Source organism: Poecilia formosa, unplaced genomic scaffold (assembly GCF_000485575.1).
Source record: "Poecilia formosa unplaced genomic scaffold, Poecilia_formosa-5.1.2 Scaffold133, whole genome shotgun sequence".
NCBI classification, from domain to species: domain Eukaryota; kingdom Metazoa; phylum Chordata; class Actinopteri; order Cyprinodontiformes; family Poeciliidae; genus Poecilia; species Poecilia formosa.
Genome location: NW_006800072.1, coordinates 243,509 through 263,058, shown reverse-complemented (window position 1 = coordinate 263,058; position 19,550 = coordinate 243,509). Strand labels below are relative to the sequence as shown.

General features: G+C 37.8%; 1 protein-coding gene across 2 annotated transcripts in view; it reads right to left on the bottom strand.

The window, feature by feature from the left end:
* Positions 1-18,543, bottom strand: part of LOC103144860 (glucocorticoid receptor-like) — a 60,113-nt gene extending 41,570 nt beyond the window's left edge. For both annotated transcript variants that reach the window (XM_007562017.2, XM_007562018.2), the window contains exons 1-2: positions 18,039-18,543; positions 14,715-15,847 (exon numbers count right to left, since the gene is read on the bottom strand). In XM_007562017.2, coding sequence (XP_007562079.1) covers positions 14,715-15,838 — 1,124 coding nt within the window. In that variant the 5' untranslated portion in view covers positions 15,839-15,847; positions 18,039-18,543. The remainder of the gene's footprint in view (positions 1-14,714; positions 15,848-18,038) is intronic.
* Positions 18,544-19,550: the final 1,007 nt, after the last annotated feature.

The window sequence follows — 19,550 nt, the reverse complement described above, 5'->3', positions numbered from 1 at the left end:
AATTTACAGGATATTGTTAATGTTTCATAGAGAATATTCAATACTTAATTTTCTATTGGTTAGTTGAAACAAAAAGATCTCTGCTAAAATCTTTGCAATTTTATCACTCGCGAGACATTGAATGGAAATGTTTGAAAGTCATCAATTGAAGTAACTGAAAATTAATCTATAATGTAGGGTATTATGTAAAAAAAAATAAATAAATTCAAAAACCTAGATATTGTATGTTTTCCTTTACTTTTTAAATCTATGTAACCTAGCACCTTGTGTTACACTAGTTTACATGGAAAGTGCTGTAAAAATAATGTTTTACTGAACGGTTGATTTATTGACATTACAAAGGAACGTTTGAAGTCTCATTCCTTTGCATCAAACCACTTCGACCAGTTTCTCACAGGCTGTCAGTAAAACACCTCTGGGTTTTTTCCACTCTGTCTGAAACTACCTTACTCTGCAAAAGAGACACGGAGAATGTTAACCCACCGACTGAACACAAACTGTGAAGGCGGAAAGTGGTCTCCAGCATTAAGACATTGTAACAGGTTCTTAAAAGCTTGTAATGTGCTAATTGAAGTATTGCTTTACACAAGATCTTGTCATTGGATCTTTGTTTTTCCCTCCATCCGTTCTGAGACGCTAACTGCTGCCTTTATGGAACACTTACTGTTTTCTTGCCTCATCTTTTTCTTTAAGGTAATATGGTTTCCTCTGCGTTTTCTATGAGTGGAAATAGGTGACCCATATGCGACAAACAAGACGCTTGTCAGGAATTCTAAGCAAAGCAGACCTGTTCAGCAGCTTGAGAATAATAGCTACGTTGAATCAGGGTGGTTAACGGTATGAAAGCAGAGCACGCAAACTTCTACTCTCTAGAGAAAGAGAGTAAAGTCTCATAAAAAGTGAAGTTCTGTTAAAACTTTAGGGATGTGAATACAAAGACAGGGTGAAATGAGAAGCTTTGGGAAGACTTAGAAAAGTCTGAGAAAAGCTGCAGTCGGGTACAGACTTTGGCCCAGCTGGAATGGGGCCCATTTACAGTAAAGCTCCTCCTTACTCTGCCTTTCTCTGTATTCTCCACAGCTACAAAGCTTATAGTCACAGACTGAACAGGGAAGATCTCTGCTATGTGCAGGAAAATACAAAAATAAATAAATAAATAAATAAATGCGTACATTTCCAGAGATTCTGTCAGTGATACCACACAAATAACAAGAAGAGTAATGATGCGGTGGATTTGGTGACATGTGACTAATCTCTGAAATAACTCATTTAAACCTGCCAGTCTGGTTCCATCAAAGAAGAGATTAAAGTTGCTTTCAAAAGGACTAAACACAAATAAGGTTATTGCCAGAGGAGGAGGAAAGCATAGACTAAAGCAAACAGTTTGGATAAAGCAAAATACCATCTATCCGTTTTAATGAGGGATTTTTTGCATTTTCCTAGACTATTTAAATTTCATCATCGTAGATTTTTTCCCCTCTATTACTATTCTTTAGGCCATGCTCCATTTACCACAGTTCAAGATCTTTTCAACCTTTCAATCACTGTGCTGACTAGAAATATCCCAGCAGTATATTCTTCAGTAAAAATACTCATGTTTCACAGAATTTACTCCAAAACGTAAAACATAATTTAACTGCCTTCATTTTATTTCTGGAAAGAAAGTGTAACTTTTTTCCTGCTCCTTAATTGCATAAACTATCCCAAACTAAGCTGCGAATCTCAATATGTAAAACACTTAGTTGAGTTATTTTTTTGACTCAGAGATTAACAAATATCTGCCATTCCTTAAGACATGTTCTCCTGTCTTGGCATTTTGAAGAGCAGTGAGTGAAAGCTAGCCCGCCTGGCCCTGACCACACCCACATTTTGTTCTGAAATGAAACTTTTTAACCATCTGTGTCCCATGTCCATATGACATTTTAGAGGACCTTAAATATTTTTAAAATGGGTTCCAGAGTAAAGATTTCCCTTTTGCATATTCATATGGGCAGAGAAAACTCCTCTCCTGCGGAAATATTTGACGTATGAATCCAACCTCTACCTCTAACCTGTAATCCCAAACGTGACAGACACAACAATGTAGTTTGTAAATTTTATAATCCAACGCAGCATGTATTAAAAGCTTGACTTAATCGTCACTCCACACCAAAGACTGGACTTGCATTTTGTTGTGCAGTGTTCTTGATCTCTTTTGTGTTTGCTGCTAACTTCATTTGCTCCGTGTCCCATACTCCATGTTTAAGGCCATTTACATGTAAAAATAGTGTTTTGTTGATAACATTTCTGAAAATGGCCCTGTGGGGATGCAGGTGTTTTTGAAACTGAGAACTTGTTTTAGAAACAGGCTGTTGCTTGATGTGGATGAGGCCTCCATCACCTCATATTTACACAGATGGGAAACAGGAGGCTATGCATTACTAAAAGTTCCTGAAACCTGAGATCATCTTTAAAAAGTGAAATGTCAGAAAAATGCTCTCTTTACATTTTTTTTCATGCATTCAACTGTGGCAATTACAGTTTTGTGAAAAACTATTTATTAATGTAGACTTTTTTTTAAATCTCTAAATGCAGTCAAATTAAATGTTGGATTTTGTTTCATGAAACTAAATAGATTTCGAATCTTTGCCAGCTTTTCCAATACTTGAGAAAATTGCTGTAGTTAACAAAATGGTCATTTTGTCATTATTAAATAAATTAATCCCAGAGGAAAGATGGAAGTTGAAGATATAGTAAATTCTTATGATAAAGAGTTAGAGGCATCAGCGAGGCCTAAAATTAAATAGTTTCAGTTCTTGAAGTAGGAAACACACAACTTGGCAAACGTCAGCCTGTGGAGAAAGAAATTCAAAGACAAAGCAGCTACAAGTTCTACCAATTCACCAGAAAAAGTTACCGACTGTGTGGTAGAATAGTTCTAAAGATATGGAGGCCACGCCTTTGAATTGAAAGCCAATGAGTGACGAGAGGAGATGAGTGATGACCACAGTGATGCAAGGCTCTTCCTGTTGCAGTGGGTTAGCACCACTTCAAACTTCACTTTTATCCAAACTGCTCACACAAAAATCTTTTTCTTTCTTTTTTTGCTCAAGCACAAATATGAAAAACTACAAGTTTATCACACTTTGTTCCTTTTAGTACAACTCTTAACACAGACCAGACGCGTTCTCCTTATCATATAAAATTAACAGGTGAAAACGAGGAGGGAAGTGAGTGTAAATAACCCATACCATACTGCTGTAATAAAAGTCACTGAGACTTGGATTTATTGCTGGCAATAAGTGAAGCTGCTCAGCCGAGCATGCTTAAAATTAAGTAGAAGCAGTCAAAGAAACTGTGTCTCCTGCTGAGAAAAGTCTGTGCTTTAACCTACTTGGACATACACACCACTGTTTCAGTCTTGGCTTCGCTGCAGATTAAGAGGCACATAAGGGCAATGAAACGTTGACAACTAGCAGAAGATCTATACTGCAGTTTGACATCTGGCTCAGGCAGACAAATGGAGAGAATGAGGGGAATGAACACAATGAAGCCAGTGACGTAGGTTTAAAGCAGCAAAGGAAGCCCTCAGACAGGAAGAGTGGAGGAATCGAAGAGAGAAACGAGAGCAGGGAGGAAAAGGAGGAACCGAGAACTGATTGTTGGATGTAAAGCCCCAAACCTTTGTTAGTCTTTCTTTGTTTCAACAGAACAAAGACATACTCTTTGAAAATGCTCACTTAAAGTAAAACTGTAATGTTGTTTTAGTAGATCTGATAAAAAAGAAAAAAAAAGTACACCCTCTTTAAGTGCTTCGGTCTTAAGAGATACACACACGATCTGGATTTTATCGAGGTCTGAAATTATTTAAATCAAACCTCAAGTTTACAAAACGACAGCCAACAAATTTCATTAATTAATTTATTTTAATGAACAAGAGGAAAACCAAAGTAGAGTTTGTGGGTTAGGGTTAAAAATAGACCAATAAAAAACTTGGATAGAAATAGAATAATTAATCTCTAGAATTTTAACAGGATCACTTTGTTTTATTGTTTCATTGGCTTAAAGACTTTAAGTCAATAAAGTCTTAAAGCCAAATCATAAAAAAAACTATGAAAATTGCACCTTAAGTGAATTTTATGTCTTAAAGGCAAATAATGCAAACAAAATAACATAAGACAGGTATAAGAAATATCAGATCAAAATACAAGTAGTTAAGAAGGTAATATTAAGTTAAATTAAATAAAAAGTAAATCCACCCCATTTCCAGTTTGGGCCACATGGGTTTTTAGCTGCTTTTTGAACAAATCTTTTTAGTCAACAAAACATCTTCAAGTCTTAAGAGTCACCTTTATCCTGAATGTGTGCATATCTACTTTAATAAACATAGGATTTATCAACAGAATGCATTAATACTCAAGATTATAGAAAATCTGAAATTTTTCACATCAGATAACTATTTTAGAAATATTATAGTATAATTTATATCCGAATGAAAAAGAAGAAAAGTACAATTTGAACACCAATAACTAAGTATACGTGACGCTGGTCTTGTTTAGCTATAAATTTATGAAACTTCTGAGATATAATCCATAAAAATGTGTATCATTACCACAAGCACCATAAGCAGATCTTTAAAAGAAATGAAGCCTGGCCTTGGCTTTACTGTTAACAGAGCTAGAAATAGACAAGCTTCAGACATAGAGGAGCGTCTATTTTAAAGGATGACAGAGTGCCAGTTGAGAGGTCAGCCATGTTCCCACACCAATAAATGAAATGAAGGAGCAAAAAGGGACAAAAGAAATGTAGACTATTAAAAAAAAGCAAAATGGAAATATATATATACATATATGACTACATAGAATGAAAACCTTTCACAACATGTGCAATTGTTATCACTGTATCTGTATCTTGCACACACACTAGCCAATCGTGAGTGACCAGGCGGGTTGAGCAGCTGCTGGCTTCGATTCATGATAAAGTCTACGCCCTTTTCTGCCTCCACCAGTATTGACACGAACACATGGACCCGCATAACTCCACCAGTTTGGACAAACCGAACAGGCTCAGAAGCTCAGGAAATGAGAGACAGGGTTTTAAAATAAATGGCTGTAGATCTAAAAAGAAAGTTAGTTTAAACAAATACATCGTCCTCTACAATTATTGGCATCCCTGATCAAGGTCAGGAAAATGTTTTAAAATAAATTCTTATGGAGACCATGTGTCCCCCACGAAACACCACTTTGCTGCATTTCTCTAAAAGTGAGAACCACCCTCCTTCACATAGCAAGAAAAACTTTCATCCAGCCTTGTTGGTCAAAGTTACAGTTGCTTTAGCTGTAGATATGGAAAAGTTAAGGATTATTGATATTTTTCTGTCGTTTTCTGCTGTACAACTTGCAGGGCATAAAGAGACACACTGGGCAGACAACCATACAAACTCATACCTGAGGACTAATTTAGACTATAAAATCGACCAGTCATGTTTTGTAGTGTGGGAGGAAGCTGAGTACCCAGAGAGAACCCTTGCATGCATAGGGAGAATATGCAAACTCCATGCAGGAAGATCTCATGTCAGGACTTGAATTCAGAAACATCTTGCTGCAAGACAACGGTGCTACAACCAGGAAAATGAATCATGTTTTTGTATCTAATAGAAATCATGTACACTTTGATGCATACAGTAAATGGGAATAATGCTCTAATGCATCCATTTTCAGTCAAATTCAGAACCACTATCCCTATCAAGGAACCTGCAGCATATTTATTCTCTTTTATGCTTTGAAAAGTCCTGAACATGACAAAAAAAAAATAAAAAATGAATAATCTCCCTAAAAAGCCTGATGGACACGTCTATTAAATTCCATTTATTTTATAGAGTACATTAGGAGATCGTGGAACCAAATTAAACCAAAAAAATAATATAATCTGCATTTTCTTTTGCGTTTTAAGAGAACGTTGCAACAGAGGTCAGTTAATGGCTGCTGTAATTTCCAAACATACTTTTCTAAACTATGCACCATATGACTACACAAACAACAAAGAGATATGTCTACAAGAAAGGCTTCTTTCTCATCCTATAAACTGTAAGCAAATTCTGCTTTGAATTTTTAACGGTTTTCCATTTCGGTTTCAGAAGCAATGTTGAGGTGGGCAGAGACAACCAGCCAGCAGAAGGAGAAGAAGAAACGCTTTGCCAACCACGGTCTTGAACAAATCTGAACTGAAACGCCATACATTACTTCAAAATTAGGCCACTGACACAATTTCTCTACAACGAGCCATTACGGATCATAAGATTACATAAAGCGCGAGACAGGCTGAGAGCTTCAGAGCCTGAATGTTTGTTCCCCACATACACAGTTACCTTGCTTGGGTAAATCATTCACTCACCTATGGCACAAGGTCCTCTGTGATGTCTGGTAGTAGGCAATATTATGCCTGATCTATTTTTTTTTCTCATAAAATAATAAAAATAGGCATTTTATTTAGAGAAGCAAAAAATTCATTTAATGTGTAGCACAAAGTCAACACAGCCAACTTCTAAGTGTACATTTCACTTGTGCATCATCACAGAGTTTGTCTGGAAGACCAAATGCCACATATGTGTCACTCAATGAAAAGCTCCTAAGCTCTTTTATTACATATGAGCAGCTAAACAAATAAAGTGACTAATAAACAGGTCGTTGGCCTGTTTATTCCTATAAAACATTTTTTATTTGTTATTCGGCTTTAAACAACAGCCTTTGACAACTCAATTTTGGCATTGTTGTGTATTACAATATAAATAAAGATAAATTGACCTCCATTTGAAATAAATACAAAAGCTAAGGTCTTCTTTTGGACAGTAAAAGAGGGTAGTTTCTCTTAACTTGTTCTATAAAAAAAGGAAGAAAATCTAAACAAAAAACAAGGTTCCTTTAGTAATCTAGCTCCAAAATCATCTCACATTTATACAGACATTCAGTACTTCTAGAACAGAAAATACATTCAAGCTTCAATCCAATTCCCAGATATTTACACCTGCAGGAAATGGTCTCCAGGTTTCACAAGCTTGCACAAAGATAAATAAAAAGAACAATGGCTCTGAGCCTAAAAGGACTGGTTAAGTTGCTCTCACTTCAACAGGTGGCAGGTTGCCGTTCAAGGGGCCTGAACCCGTGACCCCCTGCTGACAGTCTCCTTGGTAACTCTGTCATCCTGCTCACGCCGATCATGTGTCAAGAAAACTCCCTAACCCTTGTTTGTAGAACAGCAGGGGCAGGAAAAGAAAGCCCATAATCCTGATCCAGACCACACTCTTTCTCACATGCTGTTGGGATACACTTCTTACGAGGTGCTGAAATCTACACAAAATTATATTCTGGCACAATGAGTCAGATTTAATTATGCAGAAAATCATATTGTCACACTTTATGCACTGGGTTTAAAAATAAAATAATCAAAAGTGCAAGCTCAGTTAGCGGGAATAAAACCCTTTTTAAATCTGCTCCTCCTGCTTCTGCAGTGGAAAACAAACAGCTGAACTCTGAACTTTGGCTGTCAAACCCAGACACACCCAGACGAGTTTTCCTTTAGTTCAACGTGAAACACTGCGAGGGCAAGCAATGTGTGTAGAGAAAACATTTTTTTTTCCGCCTTTAGTCTCACAGGTTTCTCGCCAAGTCGGACACATAGCCTCAAAGTTGACTGCCCAAAAAGCCGAGCACAACAGAGAACATGTAGAGTTTTATACAAATATAGCAGTTTGGCAACTTGCCTGAAGAGCACAACTGTACTCAAAGGAAAGTAGAAATCATTGCTAGGAAAACTTTTTTTTCCTTTTTGCTTTCAGCAAATTCCCTCACTTGACTCATGATCGCCAAAGCAAGTTTAATCACGTTGGAGAATTTATTAGACTTGTGATGATGCACAGTTATTATGAACGCCTGTTAGTCTTGCCACAACTTCTCTCAGACAGCATCGTAATAAGGATGGAATTCCTCAGTGTTCTTGTTGGTTTCTAATCTGGATTAAGCTAATGCAAAATAAATAAATAAATAAATAAGTAAACGGGGACAATAAATAAAAGGCTGGAAATTATAACTTTAAGGAATATAGGATATTAGTATTTTTTTCACAATGGTGCCATTTCATTATCTAAAAACAAAAAAAAAAGGATTTTCATTCTGATGAAATACCAGAGCTGCAAATGATCGAAACTGAGTTCATTTTTGAACCACACACCAAGCCTTAGGCCTCCAATTCCTGTGCCACGGATCTGTGTTGTTGCACAAAGTTCAGCATATAGCAAAAGAAAAGTTGCACATTTGCATAACAAAACAAATATAGGAAATTAATGAATGAATTTGTCTGATTGGCCAAATTACATCAACTGTAACTGTTATTGTAGCCTGCTGTCAGAGTACAATTTTCTGCTGCAGAGTAAGAACTCTGCGGCTCAGCATCGTTTTTATATGAGGCATTTTAGCATTGAGGTGGAAAATATACAAGATAACTGTTAAAGGGAATCTATTATGAAAAACTGTCTTTTTGCACATTTGTATACTTCCATTTAGGGTTTTATTGCATCAAGAAACAGTTCAACAGCTTAAAGACAATCCACTCAGACAGTTTTTGGCAACAACTTAATGTTGTTGATGTCTGGAAAATGAGCCGTTTCAAAAACCTTTTGATTAATAAGTCGCCTTGCAGCCAAGTGTAACTCGAGGAGTGTTGAGATGGTTTTACCTCTGTATGAGCTGTACAATGGTTAGTGGAAAACTAGTGTTTTGTTGTTTATTGCAACAAACAAGTGTCCATTCACATTCTTCCAGTCACAGAGAACAGCTTAATTGTACTTTTTAATGGCAACGGTCAAGTCATGCCAATGAAAATTGCAGTTTGTGGAAAAATCACTTCACCAAGGATTCAATTGAAAACAACCAGCAGCATTTAGCAGCAGACCTCCATGAAAGGAACGTTCTGTCTCTATCATTAGTAGCAAATCTGCAGTTTTAAGCCCTCCCAAAAATATGTATTTTTATATAATACATGTAATATAAAAATATTACAAATAAGGAAGACCACGTGTGTGGAACAAACAAAGTGAATAACATGGCCGTGGGATTCAATGAGCAGGTGAAAAACATGTGAATACCTCAGTTATGAAACTGCACAGAGAAACATACAAAAATTAATGTGTCTTAGTGTCTTTTAAATTAAACTGTATTAGATAACAGATCACCATGTTGTCCTGAAGACAATTTGATACTCAGTCCTGCTCAGACTGACATGAAAGGAAATAGGTGAACAACTGGATAGAGGATCATGACAAATGTGAAACAAAGTTAGATTTAAAGACCCAGATCTCTAATGATCATGTAAAAATACACCATAACTATCACTGAAGTTCAAATGTCCTAAAGTTCTGCTCTTTTTGAGCCCCAAATGTTATAATAAGCTATTTGGTAAAGGGGGCTTCAACTCAAAGTCTAAGAATTTGAAGTGGTGTGAGGGACGCAACTTCCACTAACACCTCCACAAAACCAGTTTCCTGTGGAAAACCCTGAGACAGTCACATGTACAAACCTCTAAAGATTTTTTAGACTGCCTTGTAAAAAGCATTAGCAGGGGTGTCTCTTTTCGTGATTTAAGAGTCTTCCAATTTAAAAATGAGCTTGTCTGCACCAAGCACTGGATTTCCTGAAAATATGGGATCTGATGCAATCTTGCACTGTTTTAAATAGTAATATTTCCATCATATGAAAGCCAGCATAACCCATTGACTGTGAATGTGCCCTCATAGCATTCTTACTACTTTTATCAATCTGCCATGGTAAAGAGGGCGAGGGGACATTAGACTGAACCACTACAGCCTTTAGACTCCCCACTTCCTGTTTCCTGATTGACCCGTTGCCAAACACAACAAGCTCAATCGTGTTTATGAAGTACAGTGAGGGAGAGAGGTCGGGGCTATATTTATGCTCACTCCAGACATATCCGATCACAGTTTAGCAGGCTGCATATTTTTATTTTTTCACATCAACCTAACTATGGTAGAAGAGGTCACACACACCTGCCGCAACTATCAAATTATATTGAGGTATTACAGGAACATTTGCGTCATATATCCAATTCTTTAATATAATGATTTGCTATATGACATAGAAGATATAAATCCATAGTAAATACATCTTACAGCAATGAAAACAGTACTAAAGGTTCATATCATTTTCAAAGTATAAAAAACATGAATCATAATCAGAATGCTGTTCAAAGCACATAAGTAAATTTAAAACACTTTTTTAAAAACAAAAAGAGGCTGGATCCATAATTTTTACTCATTAATAACAGTGCAAACCACTTAGTTCCAAAAATGTACTGAATAATTCAACATGTTTGCGGTTTTGCATTTCTGGAAATAATAAAAAAAAGGCTCACTCTATCCTGTAAAAGAGGTCAAATCCATCATGTGACCTTTTAGACAGACCTTGACATGCACACAAAACTCAATATAGGCATAAACAAGCCAGCAGGCACCACAGCAACCTTAAAAAAGCAACAGCTTGGCTGCTTAAAGGCCGCAACCTCCTTTGGCTCCATGACCTCTGACCCCTAGCCAAAGCCTGCTTCAAAGACTCAGCTCAAACAGGGGAGGGGAGGGCAGGGTGCCATACACAAAGAGAAGATAAGCAAAAAGGTATAAAAATGAGAAGGAACAAAATTTGTGATAAACATCTATGAATAAATTTACATTAAAATATTTAAGCTACCATTCAAGTATGAAGTTAAAATATAATTTCCTGCAGTATAAAATATTCCACTTCACTTCACAGAAAACCATTTAAACATCAAATGCACAGCTAAGAAAGCTCTGCAAAATAAATTCTTCCTTTCTGAACAATCATTATTATTCACAATTAAACCAAACAAAGAAATTACATACGAAAAAGGCCGAAGTGGATATGTGAAGCTGAAAAAGGACTGGAGACTTAATGTAAAGCAAAAGCACAATTTAAAAAGTAAGATGTAGTAAAACAAAAGCTATCAAGTGGGGTAGCCCAACGAGTAACAAGAGATATCCGTAAACAGGAACTCAAACAACGTGGATTAGCACTGGCATAATCTTAACAGATTACAAATCCAGGAAAGTGAGTTAACAGAGACAACACTGACCTAGTTTTGTCAGCACTGGGATTAATCTACCTTTTATCTGCTGTTCCTGAGATAAAATGACAATATGTCCATATAAAAAGATTAATTACACAAAAACAAATATTATCATAACATCGTGGATGTAAGATAATTAACAACTAATCAGGTTGGTTTGTTGATTTTTAAAAACAAAAGTTATGTGTGAATAAATGCAGAACTGAAAGACTTTTGTTAAATTTGGACTCACGACAACATATGAGCTCTTACAACACAGTCATGACTTCCAGAAACAAGATGACATCTCAGTAGCTTGCAGACTATACAAGCAGGAACATGTAAAAATATGCAGCCTGAGATGCTTCAAGTCAGACCCACAACCAAAGCGAACAACAAGCTCTGAATGCAGACAAGAAACAATTATAAAATCAGAGGAACATGTCCCTTCATCGCTCAGACTGCAGTGCTTTCTATTCATCCTTAGATGGAAACAATAGGCGTGTACTGCACATTTTTATTTCCTACAAAAGACTGCTTATCAGGGATACAATTGGTACAATCATATTTTGATTTCCATGCACATTTAAACTTAACAGTTTTACATAAAGATTTGTTGCTCTAAATGCAGAGCAAATTTGCAGAACCTGTTTAGATACTTTTTCAGTGCTAAGTTTAAAGCAACACGGCAAGAATATTTCATCTGTATTGAATTAAATCCTTAATGAACTGTCGGTCATTATAGCGAAGAAAAAAAATTAAAAACAGTTGACAGTTTGTAGACCAAGAGGCACCCTCACACTATTGTACACGTGGCCATTCAGTACACACACACACACATGCACACACCAGTCAAAGTCCTGTTAAGGCACTCAATGATGTAAAAAGCACAGCTACAGGGAAGAGTTAAGCACTAGTCTAGATATTTTTAAATTAGTAATGGATAAACACTTAACACCAAAGTCATGGGAATAATAATGATATTGGCAAGCAGCAAAGTTTACTTTCATTTGACATAATATATGAAAATATGGAAAGCTGTTTTTTAATTAACTAAGGCTTATGTTTAGTTAAATGAATCTGTTTCTGGGCCATAAGTTTCCATACATAGGAGAATGTAAAATGTATATTTCTTTTATATTTCAGATACCCAAGAAGATGCATTTTACCAAAGACCAAAGAATTGAAATTATACTGATGGCTGGATGGGGAAGAAGTCGCATGGTTGCACAAAACTTTAACAGAAAACATGGAGCGAGGATCACACACGACACTGTGGCAAAACTTATTTGCAAGTTTCAGAAAACTGGAAATGTTCCAGATCAACCATGAAGTGGTCCAAGACGTGCAGCGATTACACAGAGTCCCCCAAAAATAAAAACGGTTGTCCAATATAAAATGTTTATTTTTTTCTATGTATGGAAACTTATGGCCCACCCTGTACTTAGACAACAAACTAAAGATAATTTTACGTCCAATGTTTCAAATTCACATTCAGGTGGCTAGTCTTCTAGACATAAAGATTTCTCACTCTTCTGTTTTTATTCTCACTTTGAGATAAATCCAGTGTATTTCAAAAACATTTATGACATGTGATGTTATTTATTGCAGCATTTAACATCAATTCTCAATATACTAGTTCAAACAATTGGCGTTTTGATCAATTACAGTTATACGGGTATACAAAGGTTTTCAAAGATTAGTATCAAAACTTTTATAAGTGTTTGTAATGAGAGGCCAGAAAGTGCAAATGTGTTTGGTGTTTTCTCAGGTTGTATGGAGTGTTTAGAATGATGCAACACTGGACCTACCACACCAACGGAGGCACACTGCCGGTCAGCTGGCAGAAGGAAAGCTTAAACACATATGTAGCACTTGCAAGAACTAAACTAACTTGTCTGAAAATATTTCTGGCTATAAATGACCTGGCTAGTGCCTTTCACTCATTTTTATTAAATGTGGTTTCCGCAAGTTAAATGATCATTTTCATGACTTTTATATAACTAGCATGATAGCATTAGAGAACAAAATATAACAGCCAGTTTAGGTTTCAACTAAATAAGCAAAGTTTTGATAAATATGCATTTTCCCATGATTAGGGAGCTGGTAGTGTATCATGTCTCAAGAATGTTTTGAACAGCCTTGAAATACAATAATCAGAATCCACTTTGTGCATACAAACAAGGACTTTGACTTCAACCCCACATTGCTCTGAATGAAGACATCATAAATGCAAAAATATAATAAAACAGATCAGGAAGTAAGGTTTTCTCCCTGTAAATGTTTATATAGACATTGCGATGTTGAATGTCTGGAAACGTATCCCTTTGAAGGGGATTAACAAAATTCTCTGGATTTTTTAACTTGAAAACTTTCCATGGAATTTAAAAGGAATTTAAAAAGAATTTATGGGCATAAACCTGGAAACTTGAATGCTGAAAGTTGGCCCTTAACTACTGTCTTTCATTTATCTGAAATTGTGTCACGGGGTTGCAGGTCCAGGAGGGAATCCCAGACATATTTTCCCCATCGACACCCTGCAGCAAATTCTAGGGAATTCCAAGGAGTTTAGAGGCCAAACAGGATTTATACTCCCTCCAGTGAGTTCTGGATTTTTTATTTTTTGCATTGTGAGGCTTCCGCCTTGCACATCATTGACATGCATGCATCAAAGGGGCACAGTATAAAGTAACAAAGCATGCTGTTACACCTGTGATCAGGAAGTTAGACACACCATATTAGTCTGAAAGTGAAGCATCAGCAGAAGCCGAGTCCTTTGTTCATCTACCACTTATTTGCAAACGAGGCTGTAGTGATTCACCCAGCATTGATCAAACAACATCTAGTTATCTACCCTCTTCAACTTGGATACACAAGAGGCTCATGAAGCCTGAAAAATTCATTTCTATTTTTTTTTTTAATGTTCCGCTTTGAAGCTCATCAAGTTATCAGATGGTACTTTCAGGGCTGAAAGTGAGGTGTGCCTACCAGACACCTCTCACTGAGCCGCACGCTCTCAACTTTCTCACATTTCTCATTTCCTCTGTGTTTAAGCTCCACCATGATGCATTTTCACAAATGTTCTGAAAACACACCTTGATAGCAAGTCCCTTCCACTTGGACAGTTTCATGGAATTATGAAATCTTTAGAATACAAAAATACTCAACAAAACCTCTTTAAAGAGTAATGTCTCTTTGACTGAACATTCAACATTTTTTCTCCAGCCACCTTCTAATCTGGCAACACTTCAACTAGTTTTCCAACCATGTCTGACCTCTAAAGGAAAAAAAGGTCTTAAAGTTCAACTTTGGCATTCCTAAAATGTGACACAATGGGGATAAATCAGAAGAATGTGTTTCTAGCTAGGTCTGCCCATTGGGAGGTGATAAGCGCCAGATGCCATGCACCCCAGGAGTGATAGGACTTCTCTTGCTAAAGAATGTCACAGACTGAAGCGAAAGCTGGAAAACGCACTAAATTGAGCGCAATTTGAAAAATCAAAACTTCTTGATGCTCATAAATGCAAATTCAAACTACTCTGTGGAACACAGATAAAGCAAAGGTAGGGAAATGAAGTCGGGTGGAGTAAAAATTTGATTCATACCTTGTAAAGCCGACAGGAAAATTCCCCAAAACTGCACCAGACTGAAGGCCATCACTGGTGCTCTGAATCCCAGAGGCTTCTCCATACCTCTTCCCGCTTATCCAGCTCTCCCCGACTCCTGACAAGTTTGAGTATGTGCCAAAAGGCTTCTGGTCTTGCAAGCCCGCTGTCCCAGGATTGCCTCTGTAGTGGTATCCACTTCCCGTGGCAACATTCATGGCAGACGGTATGGTTCCCACCCCATGCAGAGGGCTCATGCCACTCTGCAGACACTGGGACTGGCAGTAACTAACACTGTCCTGCTTCTCCTGTTTGACCACACCAGGGGTACGGATGTGGATGAAGTCAGGATCCTTCTCCTCCTTGATGACAACACTGGAAAGCATTCCCGGTGGCTGCTGCTGTTGAAGCTGATGTTGCTGTACCAGCTGCTGCTGCTCTGTGCCGTTCAAACCAATACAGTTGGCCCCATTACCCAATAGGGACTTTTCACCACCGCTGCCGCTTTCCTGGAGGATGGTATCCAAATGTGCCACCTCTGAATCCAACTCAAAAGCACTGATTTCTGGCAGAGAGTTCGGAAGGTCCAGGTCTTGCCAGATATCTGCATCATCAATTAGCTGAGCAGTGCTCCCATCCAGACTGCAAGAACCAACACCTGCTTGTCCACCATAATTTCCTAATTCCTTATCCAGAGAGAAAATCCCTTCCTGCTTAATTTGCTGAGGGAACAGGTCAGGCAAAGGGAGGTTCCCCAGGACTGAGGTTTCTGACGTGTTAATGACAGAGGTGGACGTCTGGTCGACATCAGAAGTACTCTGGTTCAACAAAGGCAAACTGTCCCCATAGCTGAATATATCCTGCTCTTGTTTGTGCATTCTGCTTATTTTACCCTCCTTATCTGATTCAAAAAGGCCTCCAAGTTCCCCCTGGTCTTTGGTTCCCCCTTGTCCATTCGGTGCCACTGTGCTCTGGTTCGCAGACCCAGGACTGGGCAGATGCATTGTGGGTTGAAGCAGTAAACCAGATGTGTTGACTGAATCTCTGCCTACTTCAGGTCTGATCCCTGCAAATGTAAGGTTGTCGTTCCGATTACCGTTGTGCTTTGGTCCACCCTGATCCATCTCGTCATTCTGCAAACAAAATTAACAATAAACAGATGAGTCACATAAAATAAATGTGATATTAATGAATGCAATGACATCTGCGGTAGAAAAACTCACTAGAATATTAATAATTTGTCACATTACAGTTCAATAGTGCAAACTACTCTACTGTATGGGTGTTCTTTTATCCATTTTATTTTTGAAAACCAAACAAATACTACAGCACTGCTACTGCTTCAACAATAGAACATGACAGTTAAGAGTAGGAAATGGGTCCACAACCTTTTACGGAGCAGAAATTACTAAAATGTGCATGTCATATATTTGAACGGTGTCCCCTTCTCTGGTTTAAGAGTAAAGACATGCCCAGGCACAAACTTGCTTTTCAAGTAAAACTGCTGACGGTCCCGCTTACAGAGAGCGTGTGTGCAACAGCACGCATCTGTTGGAAGAGATTAACCCACTCAGGGGCCGCTGGGCATTTGCTGAAGGCCTTAGCGAGTGTCTAGCTCTGTTGGCAAACACAGGCAGTCGAGTACAAACTGTTTAAGGTGGCGAATCAAGAAGCAGAAATAGCACAAAGATAAAGGCAAACATTTCTCATTCAATACCATTATAAATTTGCCTGGACGTTTTATGTCCTGAAAATCAGTCTTTCTACGAACGGCGGGAAAGGTAGTGACCATCCATAAATTTACTTGTTAAACTGTACCTGTTTAATGCCTATGCCACTTTTTCTTCTTCATATTGTGCACATTTTGAATGTCATTCTGTCTCTCCTTGCCTCTCTGATTCATGACAACTGCATACTAAAGTGTCTGATACTCAGACATTCAGTTTCAATACGTTTGTTGAATATGTAATGTCACTATCAGTTGTAACTAGGGCACAATTTTATCACTCTTTTCTCATTTTCCTCATCATCATGACATCCTCACAACTCTTTGTTAACTTAAGCATTTAGGAGCATTAATGGGAGTGAAAGTCCACCAAAGTGGCCAAATATATTATTATTTGCATATCAGGTTTTTCCTCAAAAAATATCCAGATAGACATTTGCTATTACTATATTACACAGATTAATTTTGCAAATTGATATATTGTGCAGTTCTAATAACGACAGACTACCAACTAGCTTAAAACAGATCAGTATGTCTGAAATGATTGGAGTTTGATTGGTTTTGTTTACCCCAATGCAGACAGTTCAGTTCACAATATGAAGCTACGCTGAGCTGAAACTGTACCACCACTGAGCTAAAAACAGAAATAAATTGTCCGTGACCCAACTTAAATTAAAAAATAACTTTTTCCATATGGAGATTATTGCTTTTTCTCTCGTAAGGTAGACAATGAGAGTAGCCCTTCAGTATATTTTTGTTTGTTTGTTTGTTTTTGTTATTTTAAGGAAACAAAATAGAAAGGTTGGCATTTGAGGAAAATAAAGGCTGACAAATAACTATACTTTATACATGCTAAAAATATATAAATTTAAACAAACATAGCATTTTCAGAAAAATAAGTAAGCACATTTGGAAAATCAGGTTTAACAAATAAGTAAATAAAAAAACTGGTTTTAAAGAACTAACGAAAGGGAAAATAGGGAGAATAAAATTTAAAAATAGATTTTTAAATTTTAAATTTTCAAATAGCAATACACATAAGTAAACATGGAGATGGCGCTTTTGGAAAATAAAAGTTAGTAAATTTAAAATTAATAAATTATTTAAATCAAAAATAAATTAATAATAATAATAATAAAAACAGTTATAAAAACAATATTTGACGGGGTGGCACGGAAAACCTCTGCTTTAAAAAGTTCGAGGTTTCCTGACTTCCCATACTGTACTTTTCCACCGAGCAGGACAAGCTTTTTATGATTAGTGCAACCTGTTGGCTGTGAAGGAAACTGCACTCGATTATACGCCTGAAGAAGGAGCAAAACAAACATTCAAAGCTGCTGTTATCATTTTTAGTGGGAACTCCATAATAAGACTGATTTAGTTCGCTTTAGTAGCGTGAGGCTCCCCCCACCCCCGCCTCTCTGTTTCTAGCTGTGCCACTCGGTGCTCGGCTGTCAGCGCGCTTGTCACGCACCACCGTGGACGCTCCTCGTCGGCCTACTCGACGGGAACCACAAGGTTTTTACCCTCCCCGCCCCCACTAATGCTGCAAGAGATAAACAAGAAAAAAAGTAGTTGCACCTGAAAGTAGTCCTTACCTGTAGTGAGAGAAAACTCCCTCGATTAGGTCATCTCCCGTCAGAGCAAGTTGTTTCAGAAATAAACATGTGGGAAATAACGCAGTGTCCACCGGATCAAGCTGTAGAATAAGCCCCACTTCTTATTGCGCTGATGTTTCGCGCTGAAATAGCAGAAGAGTGAGTAGCGACGTCTCTGTCCGTGTGACAGGAAAACATTCTCTGCGATATTTCTTACTCAAGACCCAACACCGTCGCTGTGCGCCGCTTCTTGGATCCGTCGGCAACTTTTAATGCGCCTCGTCAGCAGCAGGGGGACGTAGAGGGGAGAAAGAGAAATAAAAGTCAGTCGCTCCCGATCTTCAGGATTAATCCATAAAGAATCGACAAAATCTGCGGTGCAATGATCGCCCCTATGCGCCGTGAAAAAGCTGTGAGTACATTAAAGTTATATAATAGAGCCGCGGTGCTGTGGCCCACTCAGCTGCAAACTCAGACAGGGCGATCTGTTAGACAAGCGGCGACAAAGCCACCTAAAACGTTAGCTGCGTTTCCGTTTTGGTGTTTCAAAATAAAGGGCGAGCAAGAACGTCAGCTTCAGACTGTCTCTTAAGCAGTCTGAGGCTGACTGCTTTAGACTTCAGTCAGCTTTAGACAATCGATTGTTTAAAACGATTGAAAAACAATCGTTTTATAATTAACGATTGCAAAATGTATCGTTAATCCCAACTGTCACACATTTAAACCAGAGTTCACAGCTGTCTTCCCGTGTTTATGTTTGTTGACTTCAGTCATGTCGTGGTTCTTTTACTTTGAAGAAAAAGCGCGCTATCTTGACTCCTATGGAATGCCTGTTGGGGACAGCTTAACCTCTGTGTGAGTTTGGCACTTGGCGGTTAACGCCCCTTTTACCCACTGAAACTCCGTCTGCTGCGGAATCTGTCAGTGTCACCTCTAACCTGCCAGCATTTAGTCTGGGAAGCCGAACCCATGTTCGGTGCTCCTCTACTCGAACCGAGCGTCGTATCTGGGGTCTAATTAGGGTCACGGTGTCAACTGAGACTGGGGGATTCAGTTGCCTTTGGATGAGGTCATGCAGATACTGTATTTCCTGTTTCTCAATGTTGCCTTTCTCAAGCATATGAAGAAAGCTCAAGTCAGGGAGAAAGTCTAAAATATCAAACTGTTTGTGATTTCGCTGCTGATGCAGGCGTGAAATATTTTTAGTAATTGTGTTTACAGTGATTTTTGGAGATTTCCTGCAGCAACTCAAAATTATAAGCTATAATTGAAGGACAAATCAGTTTATATGGAGCTGATAAAGAAAAAAAGAGACACACAACCAGCAGCCATATTTTGCAAATCTAAAGGCATAGTTACGATTTTTTGAAGAGACTATGTTAAAAAGCTCTAAGCAATTAATATTTTATGTACGGTGTATAGCTTTGTCACAGTCTTCATTTAGATTAAATCCTGTTTAAATGGAGAAGTGAGGTTAGACCAAGAGAGGCCACAGTTCTTTAAAACGATGTC